We start from the raw sequence: 25,535 nt of genomic DNA, 5'->3' as shown, positions 1-25,535 counted from the left end.
ATGCTAATAAATAAATACATAAGCTGACCTCCTACCCTACCCCTCCCTCCCAAAATACAACTGGAAAACAAATTTTGTGCCTTTCTTCAAGCAAGAAAACTGGTTTGGGATACACTTTCTTTGTATCCGGTTTGAATCTCTCAGCCAATGCTGAAATGCATCTGCTTTGCTTTGGTATGTGAAAACACATGCACTACAGAAATAAAAGCTTCAGAAAGAAACAGCAGAAAAGAAGAGAATTATTGAACTGTTTTTAAATCTTTTGAGTTGAAATACAAGTGATGTAACTAGTCAGCCAGTGTAAGCTCACATATCATTCATCGCTGTTTTCCCCTCTCGAATCCCAGCTTCTGGCTCTGGGCTAGACAGCTTTTTCAGCTCCTCGCCCTGCTCTGAAGCAGGCAGAGATGAGAAACACCCAGCCACCAGCAGGACCGGGTTCAACTGTTCCCCTTTCCCTCCAGCCACTCACCCCACAGAAGGGCAAACACAAGTTTTTTTCTGGGACTGGACAGCCCCTGTCAGCACATACATTTTGGAGACTGACTATTCAATGCTGCCATCATTTAAACACTGCCCCATCCAATACCTGGTTGACGTGCCCAAAGTTGCAGCCCTCCGCCACAGCTCCTGCCCAAGTGGGGAGCCAGGGCCCTGCTTCTCCAGCTCCAGAATAACCCCCTCTCCCCAGGATTCTGTAGTCAACAAAAATACCAGGGCAAGGCACAGAGGGAGCCAGAGGTATTTATATACTGTATCCTGACCAGTATCAGTGATTCCAGTATCCAGAAATGCATAAACCTATCTCAGAAAAGCCATCTGTACCACAGAAAAATACCATGCTTCAAATTTTGTCTAAGCAGCTTTAAGCATACAGTGTACTTTTCTAAGCCAGAAATAATCTGTAAATAAGAAGACTGGTAACAGGTACACAGCTGAAGGTCTCCTCTATGACAGCTCAGTCACTGCATACTGTGCTAGAAGCAGGTTCTGTTAAAAGAGAAGACAAGCACTCAAGTATTTGGCAGTGTCCCCTCCCATGCACGTATCAAGAACACTCCCATATTATTGTGGCTAAACCAAGTCATGGGTTCTGCTTCCAGACCTCAGCTGTCCCTCATGCTAAGACTGTCAATAGAGCTTATAAAGTAATAATATTAATAATAATGAAAACATACATACATTCATAAAGAGAAAATACCTCTTCTGCCTCATTCACAGTGATCTGAATCTTCAGTTATTAGAGAAAAGGAAGGCTTTTGTTTTTATTTGTACAGAAGCACTAGCCCAAGTCATTCTGGAAAAGCAAGCTCTAAATATCTCCTTGGCAGCCGGGGAAATAGGACACCAAAGATCACATACTATTTTAAGTGTAAAAAAAGTATAAAATTTTATTTGACAAGTTAGCAAATAATAACATTTCATTATTCCATTACAAGGAAGTGTAGTTGAGTTATAACTACACTACATGAAAGTTAATTCTAAGGTGAACAATCTGACCTACTAGAGAGTTTAGAATGTACATGTCTATTGTATCTAGTTTATTTTTAAAAGGTATTTTGTACAACTAAAAGTCTACTAGGTGTCAGACAACTTCAAAAACATCTAACATAGCAAATTCAGAACTGTTCTTTTCAGATGACATCATCTTTTTTCAGAGATAACTGAAGTTTCCTCACAGCTTTTAGCAGCTGAAGAGAGCTTCTGCTTTTCTGCCCAGGACAAGGTTTAGACATACTTTCTTTTACAGTGACTGCAACCTCCTTTGTTTCCTTTTGTTCACCACCCTTTAGTTTGACGTGAGGTGCCCCTTGCTTCAATTTCTCAGTTTTTCTCTTTAATTTCTGCACCTAAGAAAAAAAAATTACTAATTAGCATGTTACGTACTCCGAAGACCCACAGCTGTAGAGCTGACTGGACTTCTACTGAACTCCGAACTACAGGTGTCTAAGGGACATTAAAGAAAGAGAAAACTTTAAATTTAGTAACCTTGCACAGTTGTCTCACTGTAACAGAAAACTGACCTTGCCCATACAGAAACCACAGAAAACTGACCTCACCCAAACTCAATTGGTTTTTGAATCCCATCGCTCCCTAACATAAAAATGCTTGCTTGAGAGAGATGGAATATCATCTCTTAATAATCTATACTTACAACAGTCTCTTTCCATTTCAGATTGTACTACCCTAATAAAAAAACCAAAGAACAAATAAACTTCTAAAATGTATACTGTTAATTATCGGTTACTGGATCTAAGCAGCTTATTTTGAAGCCTCCTTAAAAGAAATGGAAAACAGAATAAATAGGGTTAATTGCTAAAGAATGTTTTTTAAAATGTCAAATAATGAGTCTTGACTTGCACTTAGCATGAAAAGGTCACTTCCCAATGACAAAATTAGGCTGGAAGCATTCCAAATGCCAATGTAGGCTTTAAGTCCATTTCTAAAAATAATTAACTTTAATTGCATTCTAGAACATACTATTAACTGTGAAACACAGAGATTAGCATTGCACTTTTAGTGTGGCAGGTTCTAGAAAGAGAAATATGCATCAGAAATATTAAGATTGGTCTGTACAAAATACAAATAGAAATGTCTCAGTGCAAAAGCACCAGAAAAAAACAATATAGGCCAAGGAATTAGAGGAATGGCCTGTATGGATAACCAGGGCATGATGGACAGTAATCATACAGACACTATTTTCAGCATGACCCTAAGGGGTGTGCTCTGACCAGGCTGTACCAGAGCACAGAGGACTTGCCAGAAGATCTGCACACCGATAAAAGGCAAAGACGATAACAAGGTTGCTCCACATTGTATGTGCTACTCCTCATCATCTCAAAACAAAGGCAAGCTGTAGCCATAAAGATATGCAAAAGAAAGAAACAAAGGTGCAGTTGTTGTCTACTGTCTTAGGTTCCTGAGGATGAAGTCAGCAAGACTTTGAGGCAAGGAGTAACACTGTAATTGTTGGCTCTTCAAGAATAAGAGTTTTATCAAAAAAACCAGTAGACATTGCCAAGAGAGGCAGCGAGGACTCAGCAGTCAATGTCCTTTTGTCCATATTGCTAACGTGCAAGTCTGACACATCTGCTATGACATAAAGCACCTCTATGCTTGCAATTACACGGACAATAAAAAGTTTAAGTGAATAAACTCTATCAAAAAATGACTGGGAATAAAATTGGTCAGATTTAAATTAACTATCACCTCCCCGTTTCATAAAGTCTCACATTGAGTTTTATTTTGGCTCCTGTATAAGCAAAGTTCTCAGGTAAGTCTATTTGTCTTGAAACATAAGATGAAAAAACAGAAAACAATAAGAACTATGGATTGAATGTTTAATCATATGCTCCAAACCAAATTGCTACAAAAGAGTTAAGCAGGTCAGCTACAGAAGAGTGATTTTATGTAGGCATGTCTGAAAAGTTGTTATCTATGGCTCTAAACTAAATACTGACAGAATGAGGACTCACTCAGTTTAAGGGTTAAACAAAACTGAAAGGCTTGTCCAGCTATTATTTTTGGAGAAGCTCTGGTCAACAGACTAATTAATAAAAAAGCTTCAATGTTTCAGTAATATAAAAGACACTTAATCCAGTCTGTAAAGGAATTACAGCTTCTATTTTCTCACTCCCCTGAGGGACAAGATACAAAGGAATGAAATTTCAACAGTTTGTCTTAACATGGTGAGCAGAAGTGACAGACAGAGCAACCCAACTCTGTATTGCAGAACTGCCACAGGGCAAGAAGCTTTCCCACCAGAATACATTCCTAACTGCCAGTTGTAAGCACTTTTTCTTGATTAAATGAAGGAACTGGAGGTACAAGAATATGAGACAGCATTCTAATTATAATCACCCATACTGGAACACCGTGGCTTTAAACAGTCCAGTGACATTCTAGCTGATGACAACAGGAGGCAGAGTTGTGGCAGCCTTTCAACTAGAATGTTACTAGCTAGAGACTTTACATTTCATTCTTACAGTAGCCTGATGCTTTTTCAGCTTGGATATTTGTTTTCTTTTGCTCTCCATTTGTTTTACAAGGCAATCCAGCTCCTGTTTCAGGTCTTCACGAGCTTGGAAGTCTTGAGTCTCCTGTATCTGCTTCAGAAGTTCTTGATGCTCACTATTAAAGACAAGAATGGCAATCTAAGTATTCATGATATGATATCTAGGATTTCTTCCTGCAAGAGCCATTTTGTGCAGAGTACAGAAATTTAGCATTATTTCTACCCTCACACAATACATATTAATCTGGAATATATTAACTTGAGAAAAGGAAAAGGTTTTCCTGTGAGTCTGATTTTCTTGTTCCAAATTTTTAGCTGATGTCCATCTTACTTCTCCTCTTCCTACAGGCATAACAACTACATGTGTAATAGTGTGCAAAATGAGATTTTTGAAAGTGAACAGCACCTGTGAAGTACAACATTTTCACTTCCTGCACAATTTAGCGTAGACTTTGAAGGCTTAGTGTAATACACAAGTATTTTTTAAACTAGTACATTCAAGTTACAATTTTTCTGACAAATTATTCAAATTTAAATATTCTACTCAAAAAGTTTTACAGCAAAGTGGGCTGCTTAATTAAACTAATCAGATTAAGTAAAAGAAATTGTGTAGATCTTGATACCCAGATACCTGAACAAGTTGAAGCCAGAGACCCCCTCTTAGATAAGTAATTCCTTTACAAAAGACAGAGCTTCTTTTCTGACTTTTGAGTAACTGCTTTTCATTGACAGTTTAATTGAAGAAACTGGTTGTTGCTATAAAAAAAAAAGCCTGTCCTTGAACTGCCATGAGTAAGACAGACATTGCTTTTTGAACATGCGATTGCTTGCCAGTTTAAATTTTGCCACATCAAGGATTTCGAATCAGTGTCAACATCCTAACTGGTTTAATCAGCACATCCTCCTCTGTTCAAACCACAGCTCATCATGTTGGCATGTCTGCTACAGCCAGCTACAGAGCTTTGGTCCACAGTCCCACAAGCCTGCATTAATGAAAGATGCCTAAGAACACAACAGGTTGTAATCCACATTTACCTGCATGGCTAGAAAGATACATACACTCCCACCTAAAGTGTTACCTTCTTCCACACCCTGCCCATTTTCTGGCAGGAAACTGTCCCTCTTTCACAACCCCCTTACAGGACCAGCAGGTTCTCCTGCTATCAACAAGCAGAGGGTATGAGCACCAGACTGACTCAGCACAAAGACCCAGCAGGTACACTGGTAAGGAAAGAACACAGAGTGAGTACAAAGGAACAGGACAGATGTTGTGACAGGACTATTCATGCCAGACCTGTACTAACCCATTCCACCACCCAGGCTGACTTCATCCTGCAGGCCTACTCAATATTAGCACCACCTTTGCAGCCTTCTCCAGGAGAAAAATTTTGGTTTATTCTGTATATCTCACAATATGTTTAAAATTTCTAAAAAGCACAGGTCTGAAAGGCTTTTCACTTGCTGCAGCTATTACTTTAGTAGCAGCCTGTTTAAATACGGGATGTGGAAGCAGAAAAACAAAACCAGTGAAGCACCAGGACAGAAAGAATTTTTTGAAAGAGAAAAATCCTACCAGTCCAGCCTGCTCAGGTCATTCTGTCAACAAGAAGTCCTACAGCTAAAACAGGCTAGGCTTGTCTGCAGCACCCTGTCGCTTCTCAGGGCTACCACTGAAGTCACGGTTACACACAACACCAGGGATGGGTACTCACGAGCTCATTTGGCCCAGCTTGTCTTCTAAGGTCAACAGAAGGTCTGAAAAGCTCCTGGTGACAGTGGGTGATGTGAAACAAGAGGATTTTGAAAGTGCACTGTGTCCTGAAACCCCAGACGTAGCTCCTCCTTGTCTTCGTGACGAGATACATGGATTGCGATGCTTCATAATATGCAACACACTTTGTACATTTGCACTGACAGAATGGCTGGAGCTGACAGACTTAAAGAAGACTTATTAGTGGCTTACAGAAGTAATTAACAACTACAGAGCCTTACTCAAACTGTAGATGCCACTTGAGTGAGAACAGTGGTTTTCACTTACCTTCCCAGCCACAAAAGGTAGTTCAGCAGCCTTTACATGTAATTGTGAAAGCTGAATTTTCTTCATTGTAGGATTTCTCTGCCGTAAGCAAATATAAGACAAGAAATTCCAATCTGCTGACCCAAGAGTACGATCTTAAACTTTTTTTTAGTAAGTAAAATTCAAGTAAATACACAGTGAAATGCATCACACCTCAGTTTTCTTCTGGTTTCAAAAAAAACAAATTTCCCTCCTGTATGTGTAACAAGTAAGAATTTCCAATAGCTGACACATGTAAATTTTATTCCATACGCATGTAGGAGATTGTTTAACAATTAGGCTAACATTAAAGGAATCGAACCTTTTTTACTTACGTTTTCAAAAGCACAGTTGCAAAATTTTGACTGATCTGTAACATGCGTTGCAAAATAAATTCTCTGGATTTCGGCTATCCCCCCAAAACACACCATCTTAAGATGCTGAGCTAAAACTTTGGAAACTAATTTTTCCAGATAAACTGAAAGGCAGCTAAGACAGGACGTGGGGAATGGCAGTAAGACTTTAACAGAGATAATTGTAAAGCTGGTAAGGAAAGGTTTCCAGTGATGTCCTATCAGCCCCAGTACCATTTTAATTAATGAAGGAAAGAAAAAAAAGGGAGAAAATGAGTTATTTGGCACTGTTTGTCACTTTAGAAGTGGAGTAAAGTGCAGCAGATTAATCAAGTGCCTCTTACATCACCATTTTTCACAAATTCCAGTCTCTGTGCGAGTCAGATGCTATCAGCAACAGTATGCTAATAAAAATTTCCACATTACCTTCCTAGGTTTTTTGTTCTTCCCATTTTCCTTTTCAGGTTCACATTGAGATGTTACTGAAGACATCAAAATTCTGTTTATATCAAATCCATTTTGAAGCTGTGGCAATAAGCAAAAGAGAAAACAACCATTTAATGTAATATTAGCAGTATGGAATAGCAAGGTTTAATTAATTCTCTCTTTCATGCTTGGGTAAGAACCAATTAAGGGCACTATTAACTGTCCTGCTTGGAAGGCATAAGCTACTCTTAAAAACTAAACAGATTACTAGGAAGGCAGGGTATCAGGCAGATCTTGCAGCTCTTAGTATTCCTCATTTTCGTATTCAGCTGCACTAGCAGCTGTATTTTTCCACTGTGACAACCAGCAACTGAGATAAACCAATCCTGCCACATGTTGAGGATCTGATAATAAAATCCAAATTATATGAATGTTTGGCTCTTACAATCTGGGGACAGAGAGAACTAAGCCTGTGTAACACTGAGGTCAAACCTGCTGGACAATCCTCAGATTGCTCAGTGGTTCAAAGTTGATATCAAGGCCCATGATAAACAGGATGATAATCATTCCCAATTAAATGTAGGACAAGGACTTTGTTTTGGCACGTGCTACAGTTCTGACTAAACAATGCTGGAGTTCTACCACTAAAGTGAAAATATTCTGGCTTTTGTGTCATCAAGGGGAAGTGAACCACACCATACCCTGTGCTTCCCAGCCCAGATCCAACAGACTGAAATCCATCCCACAGTGTACTAATATGGTACCAACACTAGTTTAGCACTCAGTTTACTGCACCTAAGTCCTTTCTTGAGCAAATGTTTAGACTATCTGCTCTGGGAAAGTCATTCTTACCATGTTTTGCAGAAGATAAAATCTCTGTACTAGGCCTTTTGCTCTGCAGCAGAAAGCAGTCTAAGCAAGAAGCCAAAAAACCTACCAGTTTTCAACTGTGTCATTCTTCTGGATTCTGGAAGTGGTCAGACATCTGGGCTACAAATCTGCATGTTATTTAAAGCTTCCTGGACTGATGAAAACCCATCATCCTTGGATGAGGTATAAAAGCTGACAGCAGTGATGAATTAAATTAAGGCATCAGCTTTGCTTAGGTTCTTCCAATATTTCTCTTCAGCACTGCACCCCCCACCCCACCTCAAGAGAATTCCCCCACAGCTGGTCTCTCTCTCAAACTGGCTGCTACTTATGCACAAAGTGAGCTTTGGAATATGACTACTTTGCCCCTTTAATAAACAATTTCTTTGATTTTGCTCTCTTTGGCAAATAGTCCTCTCTCAGATGGATGGTGGCCCAGCAAACTGATTATGGCTTCACAGAATAATGAATTGTACAAGATCTCATTTGATGAACAACATTTCACTGGTTAAGGTTTTTTCAAGTATAACCCTATGTATTAGATTTCTACAGTCTTAACAAAGGGAGGAAAATAAACATAATAACCAACCTCACTTGGGATATAAGGTTTCATATGTGACCACTTTTGAGTTACTGTAAATTAAGTTTACCTGATTCAGTTACAGATTTTCTAGAAATTAATTTTCTACCTGGGTCACTTAGAGCAGTGTTGAGGCTGATGAACTGTATCACTAATACAAACCCAAGCAGAATCTTTCTTCATTGAGATATGCAACACACCAGGCAAGCTTTCTAATAAGTAGTTTATAACTGGTCTAGGTAGTGTTCCAGGAGTTCTGCCTGGGTAGTAAATATGTGGAGTTAAAGTGTAATGAAAAAAAGAAGGGTATTTTGAACAAAGAGAATAGCTTTCTTCAGTACTAAAAAATAAGGTAAAATAAAATCTTTTCAGTCTACCTGAGCAGTTTTATCTTGTATTAGCTTATGCTGATGCTCTTCTTTACAAAGCTTTTCTTCTAAGTGTTTGATCTTGTCCTGAATTTGAAGGCAAGAATGATTAGTCCCACTTCAATTTGTCATGCTGAATCAGAAGTCTGAAGGAGCTCGCAATTGTAATGTGGGGATAAAACTGACTGTAGGAATTTTTAAAGCCCAGATTGAAAAAAGACTCATGCATACAAAGCCAGGGTGGCATTCAGTCAGGTATGCTTTAACAGAGGTAACTTTTGCAAAACTTAGTACTGTTAATAGTATGCCATAAAATTAAACCAAATGACTTTCAGACTGTCATTCCATGCATGCTTACTTCGGCAATTCTCTGAGTAGCAGTAAGTTTAAGACATTCTTTTTCTAGCACTTCAAGCTTGTCAAGTTTTGCATGCAGTTCCAACCGGTTCTGATCTTCCTCTTTCTGAAGCTGAGCCCGGAAAAAATAAGCAAGAATGGAGTTGGCAACTGACTGAAATTGTTTCAGACAGCAAAAAAACCCACCAAACCACCCCACACCACAGTAAAGGTGTTTAATTAGTTTAAATTCCATATTTTTTAAATTGCTAAGTGATGAAAAATACCAGGCAGACAAAGACAACTTAAGTTTCCAGCAGCTTTTTTGTCTACCAAGTGTACAAGTAGTAGCATGGTTTTGCTCATTAGGAGTTCCACCCAGGGAGCTTTTCATACAATTCATTGAATGGTTGTCATCAGTCAGAGTAAATTGCTTCTGTTTGCTAGCAGCCTGAGCAGAGCTGAGGAAAAACAATGGCCACAAAAAACTTCGGATCCTGCACATTTCTATACTTTTGAACTACATCGCTACTTTGTTATTATGCTAAAGGGCTTCACCTGTTGTTGTAAAATCATTTTCTTTTCCAGTTCTGCAGTACAAACCATTTTTCTCATGTAATCCAGCTGTTTCTCCAGCAGGGAGCAGCGGGATTGTGCTGCACTTAACTGCACACTTGCATCTACAGAGAGAAACAAGACATTCAGTACAGCAAAGGGAGCTACACATTTAGCCAGACTGTCATTTCATTGAGGAATTCTGTCCTCGAAACAGGCAAGAATAGTTCTGTTAGTCAGAGCAAGTCATGTGGTTAAAATGTATTTTATATATAATCACAATGTTTTTTCAAAGCTAGTCCCTAATTTGAATTCCAAAGGGATGAGCACTGCAGTTACTTTGATTTGTATCAGCAGATACCTAACCAGAATCTGGTTTCTTCTCTTCTCCTATCTTTCCTCAAGTTAGCAGTGTTGTGTAAGCAGCTGCTTGCTTATTGTAAGAGTTAAACATACCACCTGAAACATGCTTAGTCTTTAAAATTGCTTTATGGCCTATGCATACTTGGTTTATATATGTAAGAAATATCTCAACTTGATTCACAATTATCAAGCTCCTGTTCCTCCTCAGTTCTGAAGCAAAAAATGAAAGGGGGCTGCATTAATTAGCAGTTTTTCAAAACAAAACACTCCCTAGATTATACAGTCTTAGTGTTGCTGTGGCTACACCTTATCGCTCAAAAGAAATACCTTTCCTCTGTTGCATCAGCTCTTGATGGGCTGTGTTCTTCTCGTAGGATCCCTGCTCTAAGACCTTCTTGTACTGAGCAGCTGCTCTGGAGAGGCTGCACAGGTTATCTTCAGCCTGTGACTTCTCCAGCTCTAGACGGTGGATTTTTTCTTGCAGAGTTTTCAGGGCTGCCACTACAGCTAGCAAACAATGCAACAGCTACACCGTAAGTAACAGTTCCTATTTTGATGATGATCATTATTATTAGAAAACACTTCAAATTACAATATACTACCTAAATGTTCTTCCTAGGATCACTCCCAAAATTAATTATATTCCCCAGCTGTACACTAACATATGCAGAGCATACATGGGAGAAAATGGATGTGTTTCCTGCATAACTGAGGTATGAAGCTCTGGCCCTATGAGCAAAACTATTTTCCAAATGGCACCAAGCACAAAGAAATCATGGCAAATAGAATATAGTAAACCCTGGGGCTTCTCTTTAAATACAAGGAGAGAACACAGGTATCTAAGTGAAGTCACAAGTTCTGATGTAATGCAACTGGCCTGAACAGATTAAAAACAGAAAATGTGCTCAGAACAGGGGGAGAAATTAGATACAAAGGGACAATTTAGAAAAGGGTACATTCTTAAATACTTTATTGTTTCCAAAGGTAATGTTTCAACATCTAGTATCTTGTATTTGATGATTCTTTAAACCATAGAAACAAGTCTGGAAGATTTTGCTTTCAGCCTCAAATCAGTATGTGTCAAATTACACCAAAAATAAAAGCTGCAATTTCAGCTATAAGAAAAAGTTTGCTAGGTCTCCATAAAGTATATACACTTGTGGAAGCTTAAGACATGTTCTGTAACAAGTCAAGCTTATTTTCTGACATTTTGTAATTTATAGCTTCTCTATTCCAAACTCTCTCATCAAAAGAATACCATCAAATATTGCTACCTCCTTAATAACTTTCACCACCTTATCACAGACCTGTTAAAAAACAAAAAAAAAACCCAAGCCAAACAAAACCACACAATAGCAAAAAACAAACAGCAAACAAAAACTCAAAAAAACCCAAAAAGCAAATACCAGATAGCAGAAAGATGAAGTAGGACCACCTTTTCCATCTTTCTGTTGGTATGCTAAATATTTCCTTAACCACTTAGCTACATAACACTAAACTGATCACTGTAATCCAAAAAGCCAAAGCTCTGTATGACATAAGATTACTACAGAAATCATAGATTTTCCAAGTGAAGAGCAATGATCACATGCACACTCACAGGCTATGTCTGTGCAATGTTGCAAAGTTGTCCATGATAGTAAGTCTGAGTATGGGTATCCTCATGATTCCCCAGGCTCTCCAGACATGTTAAGCCACTGAGCATTTGCCTTGTGAGCTCCAGAGAGCAGTCCCCCACTAAAGCACATGAGAACCATATTTCATAGGGACTAACTTTCATGCTGCTAATTTTCGTGGGAGTCTGAATTGTTCAAAAGTTCTCCCAAGGAAACACACCACGCAAAAAAAAAACCTTAAAGTGATTTTAAGCTGGAAGGAGTCAAATTTTGCACTATGCAAAGCCAATTTCAAGTCAGGGTACCGTACTAATGATCTTTTTTTTTACTGTATTTGAAGTCATGAACTGCTTCTACTAAGTTTGAAGCATTCTCCTTTGCTTTCAGAGGAAGTCTGACGATTTTAATTTAAACAAATTTCAAAGCCAAAGTTTACAAGGATGTTAGAAGACTTGCAGAGGTTTCCATTCTAGACGTATGACTTCAGGGAGACTACTCCCTCAGGACACATATACATCCTGTCTCAATGTCAGACTGATAACTGCAGCAAGTCATTGAACTCAGTAAAATAGGATGGGGAGTTTGCTCAAGAGATTTCACATGGAACAATTAAAAAGACCATTTTAAGGACCTATTTTGGCTATACCTTGGTTATTTGGGAGAGAAGGCCTGTCACCAGCAGCAGCTGCCAACTTCTTTGATTCTGTATAAACAAAGGCTGCAGGAAGCATCTGATCTGGTGGCTGAAGAAAGCTTCCTATGAAACTGTTCTTTGATTCAAAATCCATAGCCTGTACAAAGAGAGCTATTTAATGCTATTATTTCTTTAACAGTCTCTTTTTCAAAAGTATGTCACTGGGCAGTCCCTGGCTCTGTTTATATTGAACCAGATCATGTGCACCAATATAATAATAATAATAAATAATAATAATAATAATAATAGATAACAACAACATCAACAATAATAATAATACCCACACCCCACCAGAAGAATCCTGTCTTTTAATGCAATTCCAAAACACTGTCTTTCATAACACTAAACATAGCTTCCTTTGACTGACCAAAATTTTCCAAGGTTTTTCTAGGTGCTTTCTAATAACTTAGGCTGATTTTTGTCCTTTTAAAACCCAAGTATTAACAGAATTTTCTACTAACTGTTTTACAGACTTCAGTGTCTTTAAGTGCTCCCTCCAGAGCAAGCATTCCGAGTTTTACAGCTGGTTTCCATTTGCAGCCTCCTTAGTGCTCTTCTCCCCTTCTTTTTTGATGTAAAACCAAATTACATATGGTAAATAATGTACCATTATTACATAACAAAGACATAATTCTCCATATTTAGTGTTGAGATAACAGGATATTTAATATGCAATATCTCCAGCATTATCTCCATTATTAGGTGCATGTTTTAAGTCCTGTTTCTTCACTCCCTTTCTGTTCCACCCTTTCACATTCTTTAGTTTATGAGTAGCACATTTGAAGACAGTTCACACCCTGTCAAATAGCAATTTTTCTTGATACACGAGACATGGACAGTAAAATGTGCAGAAAGGGCTTTAGGCTAATACAACCCCTAGGAAGTTAAAGCAAGTTTGAAATCATCCTGCAGCTACCTATCAAAGTAGTATCAAGCATTTCACTTGATACAGTGTAAGTAGTGAAGAGTCTATACAGCTTCAGCTAATAAAATACCAGCTTATTTGAAGGTTCAGTGATATAACAATTATGATATCACCTGTGTTTAAAATACAAGGCATGCAACTGGAACAGCCTTCCTGCTTGGTAAGGCTATTTACAGATGTTAGTCCCCAAGAAAATCACCCAAAGGAGGTATCTAGTAACAGGAAGAAGAAACAGACAAAGACTGGAGCCTGCTGATGAAGCACACCCCACAAAAAGCCATTCACACTGGGTGGCAAGCAGAGAAAAAAGTTTCCAATAACAAAAAAAGTTTCCAGGAACACTGCTCTTACAGCCTATTTCAAAGCCCATATAAAAAAACCCAAAAAAATCATCTTCCAGCCACACTGCCTCTTCAAGGTATGCAGTAAACTGAAGGCAAGCAGAAATCCGTCCTTCTTCCTCCAAGTTGTCATCACAGAGACATCAACAAGAGCATCTCTTTGCCAGGGCTTGCTTGACTTGGGGCCTCCCAAGCACCACCACTTTTGTGTGCTAACAACCCCGAGGTCCCACCGTTCAGAGCAGCCCTGGTCCCAAAGAGGGGGTCTATCCAGGGTACCCTTGTGCCACAGGTTTTTTCCATGGGGTCCCGCCGGCATCCTACCCAAGGCTCTCAGTGCTGGGTGGGCAGCAGCAGCCAGCCAGGCACTCCACCATCTCTTGCAAGACATCCCATCTGGTGACCCCACTGTGTTTATGGCCACAAAAGCTGTTTATGGGCCTCCCTACCTCTGTCCTAAAGGACTGGGAAAGACCATCCAGGGACACCTGACCTTAACAGCTGGCCAGGTCTATTGACCATGTCCAACAGCACAAGGGGCAACGGCAGTGAAAGACACAAAGCAGGGAGCAGCAGAAACCTCAGCAGAAAGTCCTGTGGCCACAGAGGTGGTCAGGGACAAGACAGGAGAGGAGATGGTCCTGGCATGGCACAGTGATCAGCATGGAGTTCCACAAAATAAGAGATAAGCAAGACTTAAAAGTTTTCCTGCTGCTATTCAACCCCTTCGCATTGGTGATAAAAAAGACTAGCAAAAAAAAGTCCATAAAAATGAGCATATGCACAGGCAAGAAGTTTCCTGCCACTGCTGTGAATAAAGGAAGGCAACTTTGGAAACACCAGAGGAAGAAGGTGGTTTTTGCTCACACCATCCAACTTTCTGGCAGTCAGCATAAGTGGAGACTTGCTTTTCCAACATCCTCCAGTGGAACGTGGCTCCCCCACATGCCTGCACAGCTATACATCAATTACTTTCCTTATTACTTTCACATAAACAAGTTTTGCTGTTTCCAAGGAGATGGGTCTGTGGACAGTTGTAAGGAGGGCAGTGATCCGAAGCAAATAATGAATAATGGAGGGAATAAAGCAGCAGAAAATTTGAGAGTTTGTGGACAAGCTCAGTAATACAAAGGTGGGGGGGGGGGGGTCATGGGGGATACCTATTTGGCAGAAAGGGAAATAAAAACCCTTTTAGTTCTGCAAGTGAAACCAAAGGGAAGTGAAAAAGGCCAGCTCACCTGCCTGGTGGTGGTGATTCAGCTAATCCGGTGTGGGCTTCAGCACAAAACCCCACAACTTTGCCAGCACAGCAGAGGGTAATACAAACCCTCCAGCTGGAGGGGGGAGCTCCCCAAGCTGCTCCTAAGAGCACAGGCTCAGCAAAGGGTGTGAAAGGAAACACCACAGGACCGAGACACCTGTGTTTGCAGAAACTCTGCTGCAGACACAGTTACAGACGCCTTGCTTTACCACAGCTTCCTCAGATACAAAGGCTGTGTGAAGCAGCTGAGGGAACGGTTGCTATAGTGCTTTGAGGCTGTGTCAGCAGAAGTACGCTGGTAGAGTTGCTCTGATGTAGATGAGTCCTAATATCTTAGCAGGTAAATAGCAACCATACTGCACAGGCGAAAAGTCTACAACCCTGCAGACCTCAGGCAAGGAGATGCACTCCAGGAAAAGGATCAGGTCACTCTACATCAGCATCACTAAACATCCTGGCCACTTCCAGCCCACTGCAACAAGAAACATATCAGGAAATAATGAAGTAGCTTGACGTCTGTTTGAACGTCAACTGTCCTACCATCAACTTCTGCCCCCTCAAGTATTTAAGCTTCTATAAAACCATCACAACCAGGTTTGCTTTTTAAAGTCTTATACAGCAAGCTTAAACCACTCTCTTATTCCATGCTGCCACTGCCGTGGACACCTGGTACACAGCCTAGAGAGGTGCTTTAAAGCAGATATTGCTTCCCAGACAGCAATGTTTGTACTAATGTAACTCCACAAGGCTTAGGGGGATTTAGCACTTGAACAACACTCGTTAAAGCAGCCAGAACATCGTTGTTTAGACAAGCCCTTGGTTGAGGAAAGCAGTGCACTCCTTCAAGTCTGGGCAAGAGCCAAGGGAGAAGTATGCATATTAAACAGAGGCTGACAAAATACCCCAGTTACACGCAGAGGGGAGGGGAAGAAGGAAGAAATGCCGCACTCCCACCTCAGCAGCCTGCACCACTGCGGTGAGCAGGGTGAAGCACTTGTGTTGTGCAGGTCATATCTGGAGTCAACACTGGCCCTTTGGGTTTTTTAAAGAGAAATGGCCCAGCCTCTGTTGGTGGATGCAGTAGTGATGCTCAGATACCCGGTGTTATTTTACCCAGAAAAATACAAAGTAACTGGTTCCAACAGTGGCTGCATCAAGCATGGGGTAACTTAGTTATGCCCTTGGGCTTGCCATGCGTCCCTTCCAACTTGGAATATTCTGTAATTAAACATCAGCCTCGGCAAGCCAGCTATGTTTTTCTCCAGGTCTGAGCTAGGAGGCTCATGGAGTTCTGTGCCAGACATTTGCAACCCTGTGCATGGTGCATGATGCCAGGCACAGTACATTAGATCTGGGACAGGACTGCATTAATGCAAATACTCTGCCTACCTCTTGCCTTGCTGCAGCTGGAGTGCTCATCCCTGGGGTGAGAGCACAAGAAAAGCTGGTCCCTTCAGTGGCACCACTTCTGCCTCTTGGCTCACCATCACATGCAGGCTGAGAGTGAGCTTGCACAAAGTATGCTGGGGAGCAATCCCACCATCAGGTCCATCCCTGTATATGTGACTTTCATGCCTCAGAAGAGAGCAAGCAAACTGGAGTTTGGTGCCTTAAGACAAACAGAGAATTTCCCATTTCATCAGAGGCATCTAAGCACTAATATGATTTACCTGTTTACTGTTTCTATTTACTGTTGCTGAATATGGCCTGCATTAAATGCTAGAGTACTGGATTGGGGTGCTGTAAAAATCAATTGACATTTTAGTTACTGCTGTCTGGCCCAAGTAAGCATACCAACAGTGGAGAATTACTGAACACAACTGAAATCCCAAGTGTTACAGAAAGACCAGTTATGAGTTCTTCACCACCGTTCTCCCCTCCTTTCTGTTTCTCTCCTCCAATGCAAGCCACATCATTACGAAGTTTTAAAAAAATGTCTCCTGAAGTGAAAAGTCCAGAAACATTTTGCCACATATACAACTACATCTCATACTGTAAAGCAGCATATGGAAAAGCTTTTTCCACATGTAAACTATAGCAGGCTCAGGGAATAATGCTGGCTTAACAGTCTCCCAAAAGATATACACTAAACAAATAATGTGATAATGTAAGGGATACTTCCACTAAATTCTCTGATGTTTGTTATCTCATATGGACACTGGTTCATTCAAATTGCTGTGAGGGCAGCCTTTTAGAACCAAAGAAAGAGGTGCTGTCAGAACACCTTCAAAGAGGAAAAAGAAAAAGCAGATCAAAGCATTTTTTAGAAAGAAATACAAAGATGTCTATCTTCTGGCCTGACCTACTGGGCATGCACAATTTATAGCGGGTTTTTTTGATAACTAAAAAACAAAGTCTCAGATGAACCAAAGACTGATTCAGTGTTTATGTGACATAAGAGAAGTTCTAAAGAACTGCCTCAACACGGCTATACCAAGAAGCTCCCAAAATTCTGGCTGCTGCCTTGTCTTCTTGAGCCAAGCCTTGCTGGCTAAAGGTTATGTGAGAGGCCATTTTTGTGACACAATCCAAATTGGTCTATTTTTTTCCCCTTTCACTTTCCTTTGAGAACGGAGAGAAAAGCTTGGTCAGCTGTACTAGCTATGCTGCAACACTCAGCCTTATTCCCAACAGACAAAGAACAGCCCTTCTACAGAGAAAAAAAAGAAATAAATAATGTTGTGGGCAAACTGCACTGTTGTTTTGGGAACACCCAGTCTCTAGCATCCTGACACAACCACTTTAATCAGCCTGAAACACATGACATCGCTCAGAACATATCTAAGTAACTGATACTCCTGTGTCTCCTCTAATCTAAGTGGGTTAGACACGAAATGGTGGCAGCTGCAAAACTAATAGGAAGGGAAACCTCACTGAATCAATAAAACATTTCAATGTGGTTTTTAAGTTATGTCAAGTTCCACTTTACATAAGTTTAGAGCAAATGGCAAAAATTTATTAGAGAAATTAAGGAACCTGGGAGTGTTGTGAAAAACTGACACAGACAAATCCATGGGAGGCAGCTTGTTGTACAAACTGCGAGAATACACACTGGCAGTCTCAGAACTGGATACATAAAGGTTAAGTTCCCAGCTCCTTCTTTGATACTACTGTAGCAAAGCCCATCCATTCCTGAATATCAAGTCTTCTGCAGAACTTTCATACAATCATTGTTTTTCATTCTTGGAAGAAAAGGAAAAGAAAAACCATTCTCTGTTTTCTCATGACACCGTATGTACTGTCAAGTAGGATAAAACCTGGCATTTTAATGAAAAGCCAAACCACAAACAACCCAACACATGCCCAAAACTCCTAAGACTTTTCACTGTGTCAGCATTTCACTTCTAAGCATTCACACGGATATTTCTCTAGTTCCTGTTTGCTAGAGAAAAAAGAGAGAACCAAAAAAAAAGAGGAAGAAAGAAAACGGAATGAGTTACACGAGTATTTTGTGAACAAGGAAAAGAAACAACCTGGTGGAGAAAAAACCTGTGATTTTTTAACAATTTTTTGGGGAATAGATTCTAACCTGGCAGTGTATCAAGAATGCAAACTTGGGTCAAAATGTTATTAGAGTTTTGCTGCTTTTTCAATGAGTACAGCAGACCAAATTCCTCATTCAATTGAGCCTTCATCCAAAAGTACATGATACACCCACAATCAACACTTTGTGGGGAAATCGAGTTGGTGCAAACTGCTTTAACTTGTACTTGCAGATAATAACTGAACTAGGCATTTAGAGGAGAAAGACTGCAAATTCCTATCTAGTAATAAATAATTCCTATCTTAGCATGAAAACATCTACCCTGTAATACAATGCTATCAAAATAATTACATTTATATATCTTTAATCAGTCCAAAGTAATTAAACATAATCTTTTTGTAATAAGCATCAAACAAAACCCAAATACTATAAATGGTCACTAATATACTTCCTCACTTCACCCATAGTTCTGTTCTTATTCTTTCATGTACCTTCTGTTACATTTGGGTTTTGTCCCTCAACTCCTCTCTCTTTACTGTATTTAAATGATCCTATAGCTTTGTTCTTTGCCCTTTGCCATTTGATATTCTTTTTCTCCCACTCCCTCTTCTAGCATAAAAAGCTAGGATTTTTTCAAAGTAAAAATACCCATTTTCCACCCCTCCCCCTCCCCTCCCTGCTCCAACAAGAGTAACTATCAAGTTCCTTCCCTTTATACTTAAGATCAGGTTCCAACAGACGCTGCTTGCTCTTAGTACACTGACTGATGTGGAAATTGAAGGTGTTCTCCTCAGTATTCCATATGAAGAATGTAAAAAGCTACTTTTTATGTCCACCGTTATTTCCTGCTGATGCCATCACACTGTCTTCCACATGTAGTTTGTTTAGCTTAGTGTCTCCTGATAGATTGGAAGGCAGGAAGAAATTACTAGCTTTGGCTATAGACCCTTGACAAAAAAAAAGGAAGGCTTTGCTGTTGTGGAAAGGGAAGGTTTTCAAGGGCAACTGACTCCAGTATTAAAGACTGCATCTGTGCACAGGCACAATAATTAGATATTAGAAAGACAAATGCAAAAAGGAAAAGGCATATTAGGGTAGGGCAGAGCAAATATAAGGGTGGGTTGAAATGACAATCATAGTGAAGAAATGTAAGAGGTAGGGGATTATTATTGCAGGTGTTGACTCATTCACAGTAACCCCTTTTACTGCATGATAATTTTCACCTTTTATGTCTCAAATATTTATTGGTATCATTGAAAGATGGTTTTGAATGTTGCAACTTGCCCTCTAGGCAGATGAAACACACAGACTGTGTCCCCACCGTTGCCTTGGAATTAATTTTTTAAGTAAACTTCTGTTTTTACCAATATTTTCTCAGGGAAAGTGTCAGTCTCTTCATCCAACATCCTTTAACCTAGCCTGAAGATGGAGTAGGAGGTAGATTTTTAGACAGATAACCGTAAAAGCTTGACATGGATGAACAGAGAAACACAAAGAGGGTAATTATTCATAGGATTTGTCTCTTCTTACCAACTACCACACCTACATTTTTTCATATATTCCTGTGCTGCCGATAGCTAGGCACCTGGCAAGGAACAAAAACTTCATTCTGCATTTCTACATCAGGCAGCCTAAGAAACAGAATGAGAAGGGAAAAAAAATTGCTAGCAAGGAAAAGATAAGTTTCACTCCAGGCAAGAAATTATTCCCAAAATCATATTTTGTCAGAAATAGTTGTCTTTTAATATGCAGAAAAATTGCAAGCAGATCTCAGTTAGAGCAACTCCTTAATCTTATTTTGGAGACCTATTTTGTTGAAGAATAATTTTAAATAATATCATCTGTTTATATGACTCAAAATAATCATAGCAATTCCAACACATCCACATTGCACATCCTGAACAAGCACAATATCCTAGGTATTAATGACAAGTAGTTTGTATATCATATGGTATAAAGAGTATTCAAAATTGCAGAAATGGTTTTATCACTATTTTTTCCCCGAGTTGCCTGGGGAGACTTAAAACAGTCAAAGCCGTTACTTGTTTCAAATAATCTGTATATTTAAACTTGCATGACTTCAGAGATACAGAAAAAGTAAATCTGAGTAAGATGCTACAAAATCCTGCACAATGTTGCAGGTAGAAAACTAACTTCAATTGATTATTAAGTTTTTAATAGGCATTTCTTCCCTATTAACTATATGCCGTTTCGGAATGCAAGGAAATTTAGTGGATCTCTAGGTTCTTGACTTCGATTCTTGCCGTTGTGTGTGACCTTAATAAATCAGAGGGATGAGACTGATAAGGGACTGATGCTCCTTTCAGCCTCGGGGCTGAGTGTGGTAACAACAGGCTTACATTCCCTGCATGTAAAAGAAATGCAGGTATAGATCCAAAACAAGCAGCACGCTCAGTGAGGAGCTAACAAGAGCTCTGGTTTGGGGTAAAGAAACTCTATGAACATAGAGGTGTGTGAAATCCCACCCTGGTGCTTGCCACCTTTATCTTCTTTGGACTCAGAATTTGGAGTCCTCTTCTGGCAGTGAATGCCAAAATCTGTTCTTTAAAACAATGAATAAAGAGTCTCTGTAGCTTTTCTGGTCTGTGACTTCATTTCATGTGGCTGCTGGTCACAGCATTTTTCTTTGTGTTATTGCTGGAAAACACCAAGGTCGATGTTAACAGCCTGCCAAAGGTGCTTAAAGGGCCTTTTGGGCTGTCAGCAGATATAAAATTCCCAATGAACAACGTTCCTTTTCTTTTAAAGTGCAGCTGGAGGAAACAGTGTCCACCTTCTCTGTGCTGCTACCCAGTGGTCAGAGCATTGGCCGGGAAGTGAGAGTTCCTGAGGAGCGTTCATGCCTCATCCCTGACCACCACGCTAGACTGGGAGGAGGAAGAGCAGGAAGGAAACAGGGAGTCACCACCTTTTCGTTTGAAGTTATGACCCTGTTCCAAAAAGCATGTAAGTCTCGAACAAGGACAAGGCAGCTGAGGCAAAATGCAGAGTATAACAAGGAGGTGTCTCTCTCATCTAGTTCAATCATCAAAACATAGTCCTGGGGTTAATTTATGCATTTTTGTAGTAAATAGTTCCGGGATAAAAAACAGCACTGGCTTGGGAAAGTTATCAGAAACCAGGATTAAGTGCCTACAGCTCCCTGTGTCACCTTCCTTCTCATTCACACTAGTGCCACACATTTGCCATCCTTTCCAACAGGGTACAAATTCAACAACTGAGGTGATGGATGCTTCCCTTCCATTTTGCAATCCTCCTGAGCACCTGGGACACTCTCCTGGTAGTTAGGAGGTGTTGATGTAAATGCCTTTGAGCTAAAAGGCAATTTGTTAATTTCTGGGTTACTGTACTGAAGGTGAGCACTCTACCAAATACTGCCAGGCACTGAAGCCATCTGTGGCTACAACAGAAAAACCTGACTTGTTGGGCTTGGAGAGGTTTCACTCAGCAGGATCTCTCTTAGAGCTGCTTCACCTACTTCCTAGATCACAAATGGGAACAAAGGGAAGACAGGTTCCAAGATGCACAGTCTTGGGCAATTCTGAACACTTCTATCCAGAAACAGATTAATAAGAGTTCAAGTGGCTGCTCAGAGGAGTTTTTCAGAACTGCACTTGTAGTTTACCCATACTGTTTTCCTAGTCCTCAGTGTTTCAGTTTACATTTATACAGTTAAGTGGAGCGTAGTCAGAGAGTTGGCAAAGCACATCAGGACTTTAAGAGGCCCGTAGTTCTGGTACATCATAGCCCAGCTCTTCTCAAAGCAACCCACTCTCCAGCATAAACTATTCCACAGACTTTCTGCATGAAAGATTTGGTCTTCTAAGAACAAAATGGTGTCTAATTTACCCATCCCTGCTGTGTTTGTGACCTCTAAGGAGGCAGGGTGGCAGGGTTTGGTGCAAATGTACACCTGCAACACATAATAGGCCAGAACACATTAGATGTAAAAACGCATGCTCAGAAGAAAAAAAAGGCCCCATCTTCTCCCAAATATAATGGTTTGGGCTTGACACAAAGCTTGAGCCTGTGTTCAAAGGCAGTAGAGGAGTAGCCTCTGGCTTTCTGGTGTCTCTTTGCAAAACATGAGTTACAGAACTTTGTTTTCTCAGAGGGTAGCTGTGAAGAAAAATGCATTTTACTGTGGAGTACCATTTATTGTGGCAACATGCCAAACCCCCGATCTAAAAAGGGAGGGTGAGCTTTTAGAAGAGAGTCATCCCATCCTAGAATTTAGCAATTGGAATGAAGTAAGGTGTAAAGGAGAGCAGTTGAAGGTATGTAATTTAAAATGCAGTTCCTTCTAGACTGCACAAGTTTTACTGTGTTATTATTAGTTCTCCAGTATATTGACTAAATGCATTCTGGAATAAAGTGCTCTTTTGCAACATACAGAAACTGGAACACACTTTTAAAAGTAAATATAATATATTTTAGATCTTAGAAAAGACACTAATACAATTACTAGATACTGTATTTTCAAACATAATTCTGCTGTTAGATGTCATGGCTAAAGAAGTCCTTATCTAGTTAAAAAAAAAAAGGAAGTTGATAAATCATGAAGGAAGGAAATACTGAGGTTTAAAACAGCCACAAATTTGTTTTTCTTCAGCTTATCATTTTGAAAACTCAACTGCTGTAATTCTGGATGAGTTGCCAGATTGTTTCCTTCATAATTCTGCATCTCTCCTATCCATTCTTCAGGGATCAAAAACAAGCATATTAACTTCAGTCAGTGAACACGCAAATCAAACAAACACATTCCCCTAACTTCGGGCTCTGATTAATTCCACTGGTAGCCTTTGACCTTGATTTCCACGATGACTTGCTGTGCATAAAGAGGCCTGACCTGGTATCAGAAAACTGCAGAGATTTGGTCTGGAAAAAAATAAAGCCATCCTCATCACTATTCCCTAAGTACTACATTAAAATCTATAAAACAAAGGGCTGAAATCTGAAGTTTAGGCCTTGGAGCCAGTTTCACAATCTGTTTCCTGTAGCCAGAGTTCATTTGGAGCCAGTGGAAAAAACAGCTTCTAAAAGATAAAAGGCAGTACTGTGACTTTCAATCAATCTTAGCGTTCAGTGCATGAATATAGCTGTACCAAAGTCTAAAACACCAAAGCTCCAGTTCTGATTCTGGTTCAGTCTACTGATCTTGGATGTACGTAGTCATTGTCAGAGACACCCAATAACTCATGATGAGAAAAATAAGATCTAGCCAACTTCTGGAGATCAAAATTTAGATAGAAATAAAGCAAACAGATGTGACATGCCCATTCACAGGAAAATGGGAGACCATAATGAGTGACAACAGAATGGGATGGGAAGCTGAAGTGGTAGCTAATGTAAAAACAAAACAAACAAAAAAACCCTCCAACAACATAAAAGGCACTGGCAGAACTATTTTCTTTGAACCCATCAGTTATGATGGGTGGAGGCCTCGAATGCTTAGAGAAGTCAAGACTCATATTTATTACAGGTAGTGATGATTTCAGCAGATACATTGTTCACGAGGGTGCCAAGGGCCTGGAGGAAGCAGCTGTGTGAAGCAGTCCAGGCCTGTCCACCCTACCAAACAATGGCAATGCAGTCTCCTTGCAGAAAGGATTTTATGCGAAAAAAGAGACTGGTCTTCCTTGAAAGGTACAGGTAAATGCAAGTTTTAAAGAAACAGTTCCAGAAAACAAAGGGATGTCAGATGAAGAAACCAGATTCTTTACAAATAAGAGAGCTGTTGATGGATGGTGTTGGGGAGCCAGCCCAAGCTCTGCTCCTGGACTCAGAAGTGGGTTCTGCATCTTTCTGTGGCATAAGACTAGCTTGTTCTGCATTGACCTTCAGTTTTGAGATCTGAATTTTAAAATGGGAAATGTGTATGTGAGAAGCTAAAAATAATTGTGCAAGACCCTATGTAGGCCCAGTGTCCTATTTCTAATTAACTCCCAAGTATTCTTTTGCCTTTCTGTATATTCAAAATCGTAGTTTCATGATTGCTTCAATGTGACAGCTGCAAACAGTTCTGCCCTTGTTTTCCTCTTTTTTCTGCCAAGAGGTGAACTGGATCAAGGAACTGACTTGGCTGAAAATTAAAATTTATCAAAAACAGCACCTTTTTTTTTCCCTGCAGGAAAAGCAAGGAAAACAGCAATACCAGCCTCTTTAGTGGCAGATTACGCTTAATCACAGAACGGCTGAGGTTGGCAGGGACCTTTGGAGACCATCTGGTCCAACCCCTCCAGTCAAGCAGGGCCACCTAGGGACAGCTACCCAGGACCGTGTCCAGGCAGCTCTTGAATATCCCCAAGAATAGCAAGTCCACAACCTCCCTGGGCAACCTGTGCCAGGGTCTGGTCACCCTCACAGTAAAAAAACGTGCTTCCTGATGTTCAGAGGGAACCCCCGCTGTTTCAATTTGAGCCCCTTGCCCCTAATACTGTCATTGGGCACCACCGAGAACACCCTGGCTCCATCCTCATCGCACCTTCCCTCCAGGGACATATAAATGTACGGATATATACACGGGTAAGATTTCCCCCCGAGCCTTCTCTTCTCCAGCTTCATCAGCCCCTGCACGACTGGGATTAAAAAAAAAATCCCCTTGGATTAACTTGAATAAAAATACCGCGGAACTGTTGCTCAATGTGAATATTCCGGGGATTTCCCCCCGCCAACCCCTCTTTTATCCCAAGTGATGACGGGACTGCGTTTCCCTAGCACCGGCAGTTTTTCCCTTCCCGCTGACGCGCTAATTTAGGCTACATCCCAGGCTCCGCCTCTGGCACGCTTACGCGGTCGTTTACAACACGTGCGTGCTTAAGTGCTTGCCGGTGCAGAGCTCTGAGGCAAACCCGCTACGGGGACTGCTTCAGCCCGGCTGCCGCCAGCCGTCGGCGCTCCATAAGCTGTCGCGACAGATCGCAAGCCCCCCCAAAAGCCTAACGAACAGGATAACGGGAGTACCGTGCGCACATCCCGCAGCGAACGCTCTCCCTTCCCCTTCCCCGGCAGGATCCTGGCCGTACGGCGCGCTGCCTGCCGGGACACGTAGTCTTCCCCCGCGAGGGCCACAGGACCGCCTTTCGGCCGGACTACATATCCCAGCACCCCCTCCTGGCACTGCCGCTCCCCGCTGCGACTCGGCCTCCCGGCCGCGAGCGCTGAAAGGCGATTGGCTAACCGGCGTGTCTGTCATCCGGGCTCCCCGTGCTGGGCGGGGCCATTTTCCCCCAACCCTGAGTCAGGGGACTGCCGGGGGTCGGTGGCGGTCC

General features: G+C 40.8%; 1 protein-coding gene across 8 annotated transcripts; it reads right to left on the bottom strand.

Annotated features, from left to right (window-relative positions):
- Nucleotides 1–1,364: 1,364 nt before the first annotated feature.
- CEP57L1 (centrosomal protein 57 like 1) lies at nt 1,365–25,474 on the bottom strand. 8 transcript variants are annotated; one of them, XM_048297307.1, is made up of 13 exons: nt 25,228–25,309; nt 19,790–19,874; nt 16,149–16,368; nt 12,185–12,329; nt 10,250–10,429; nt 9,563–9,684; nt 9,027–9,137; nt 8,678–8,755; nt 6,851–6,949; nt 6,054–6,134; nt 5,728–5,951; nt 3,987–4,131; nt 1,365–1,850 (listed from the first exon to the last, which is right to left on the bottom strand). In XM_048297307.1, exons 3-13 carry the CDS (start codon nt 16,176–16,178, stop codon nt 1,635–1,637), a joined length of 1,431 nt encoding a protein of 476 aa, XP_048153264.1. In that variant the 5' UTR covers nt 16,179–16,368; nt 19,790–19,874; nt 25,228–25,309; the 3' UTR covers nt 1,365–1,634. The 8 variants fall into 8 exon arrangements, with proteins under 8 accessions (XP_048153264.1, XP_048153269.1, XP_048153265.1 ...); XM_048297312.1 differs by lacking the exon at nt 16,149–16,368 and having other exon boundaries at nt 19,774–19,874; XM_048297308.1 differs by lacking the exon at nt 16,149–16,368.
- Nucleotides 25,475–25,535: the final 61 nt, after the last annotated feature.

This window comes from Corvus hawaiiensis, chromosome 3, assembly GCF_020740725.1.
Source record: "Corvus hawaiiensis isolate bCorHaw1 chromosome 3, bCorHaw1.pri.cur, whole genome shotgun sequence".
In the NCBI taxonomy this organism is placed as follows: Eukaryota; Metazoa; Chordata; class Aves; order Passeriformes; family Corvidae; genus Corvus; species Corvus hawaiiensis.
The sequence above is the reverse complement of the archived record's forward strand: the minus strand, read 5'-3'. Positions and strand labels throughout refer to the sequence as shown.

Coding starts and splice junctions, on each gene's coding strand:
- CEP57L1 (XM_048297307.1), bottom strand. CDS start 16,178: ATGAGCACTCCAGCTGCAGCAAGGCAAGAG. Junction 12,330..16,148: donor CAGCTGCAGCAAGGCAAGAG/GTAGGCAGAGTA, acceptor CTCTTTGTACAG/GCTATGGATTTTGAATCAAA. Junction 10,430..12,184: donor TTCTCTCCCAAATAACCAAG/GTATAGCCAAAA, acceptor ATTGTTTGCTAG/CTGTAGTGGCAGCCCTGAAA.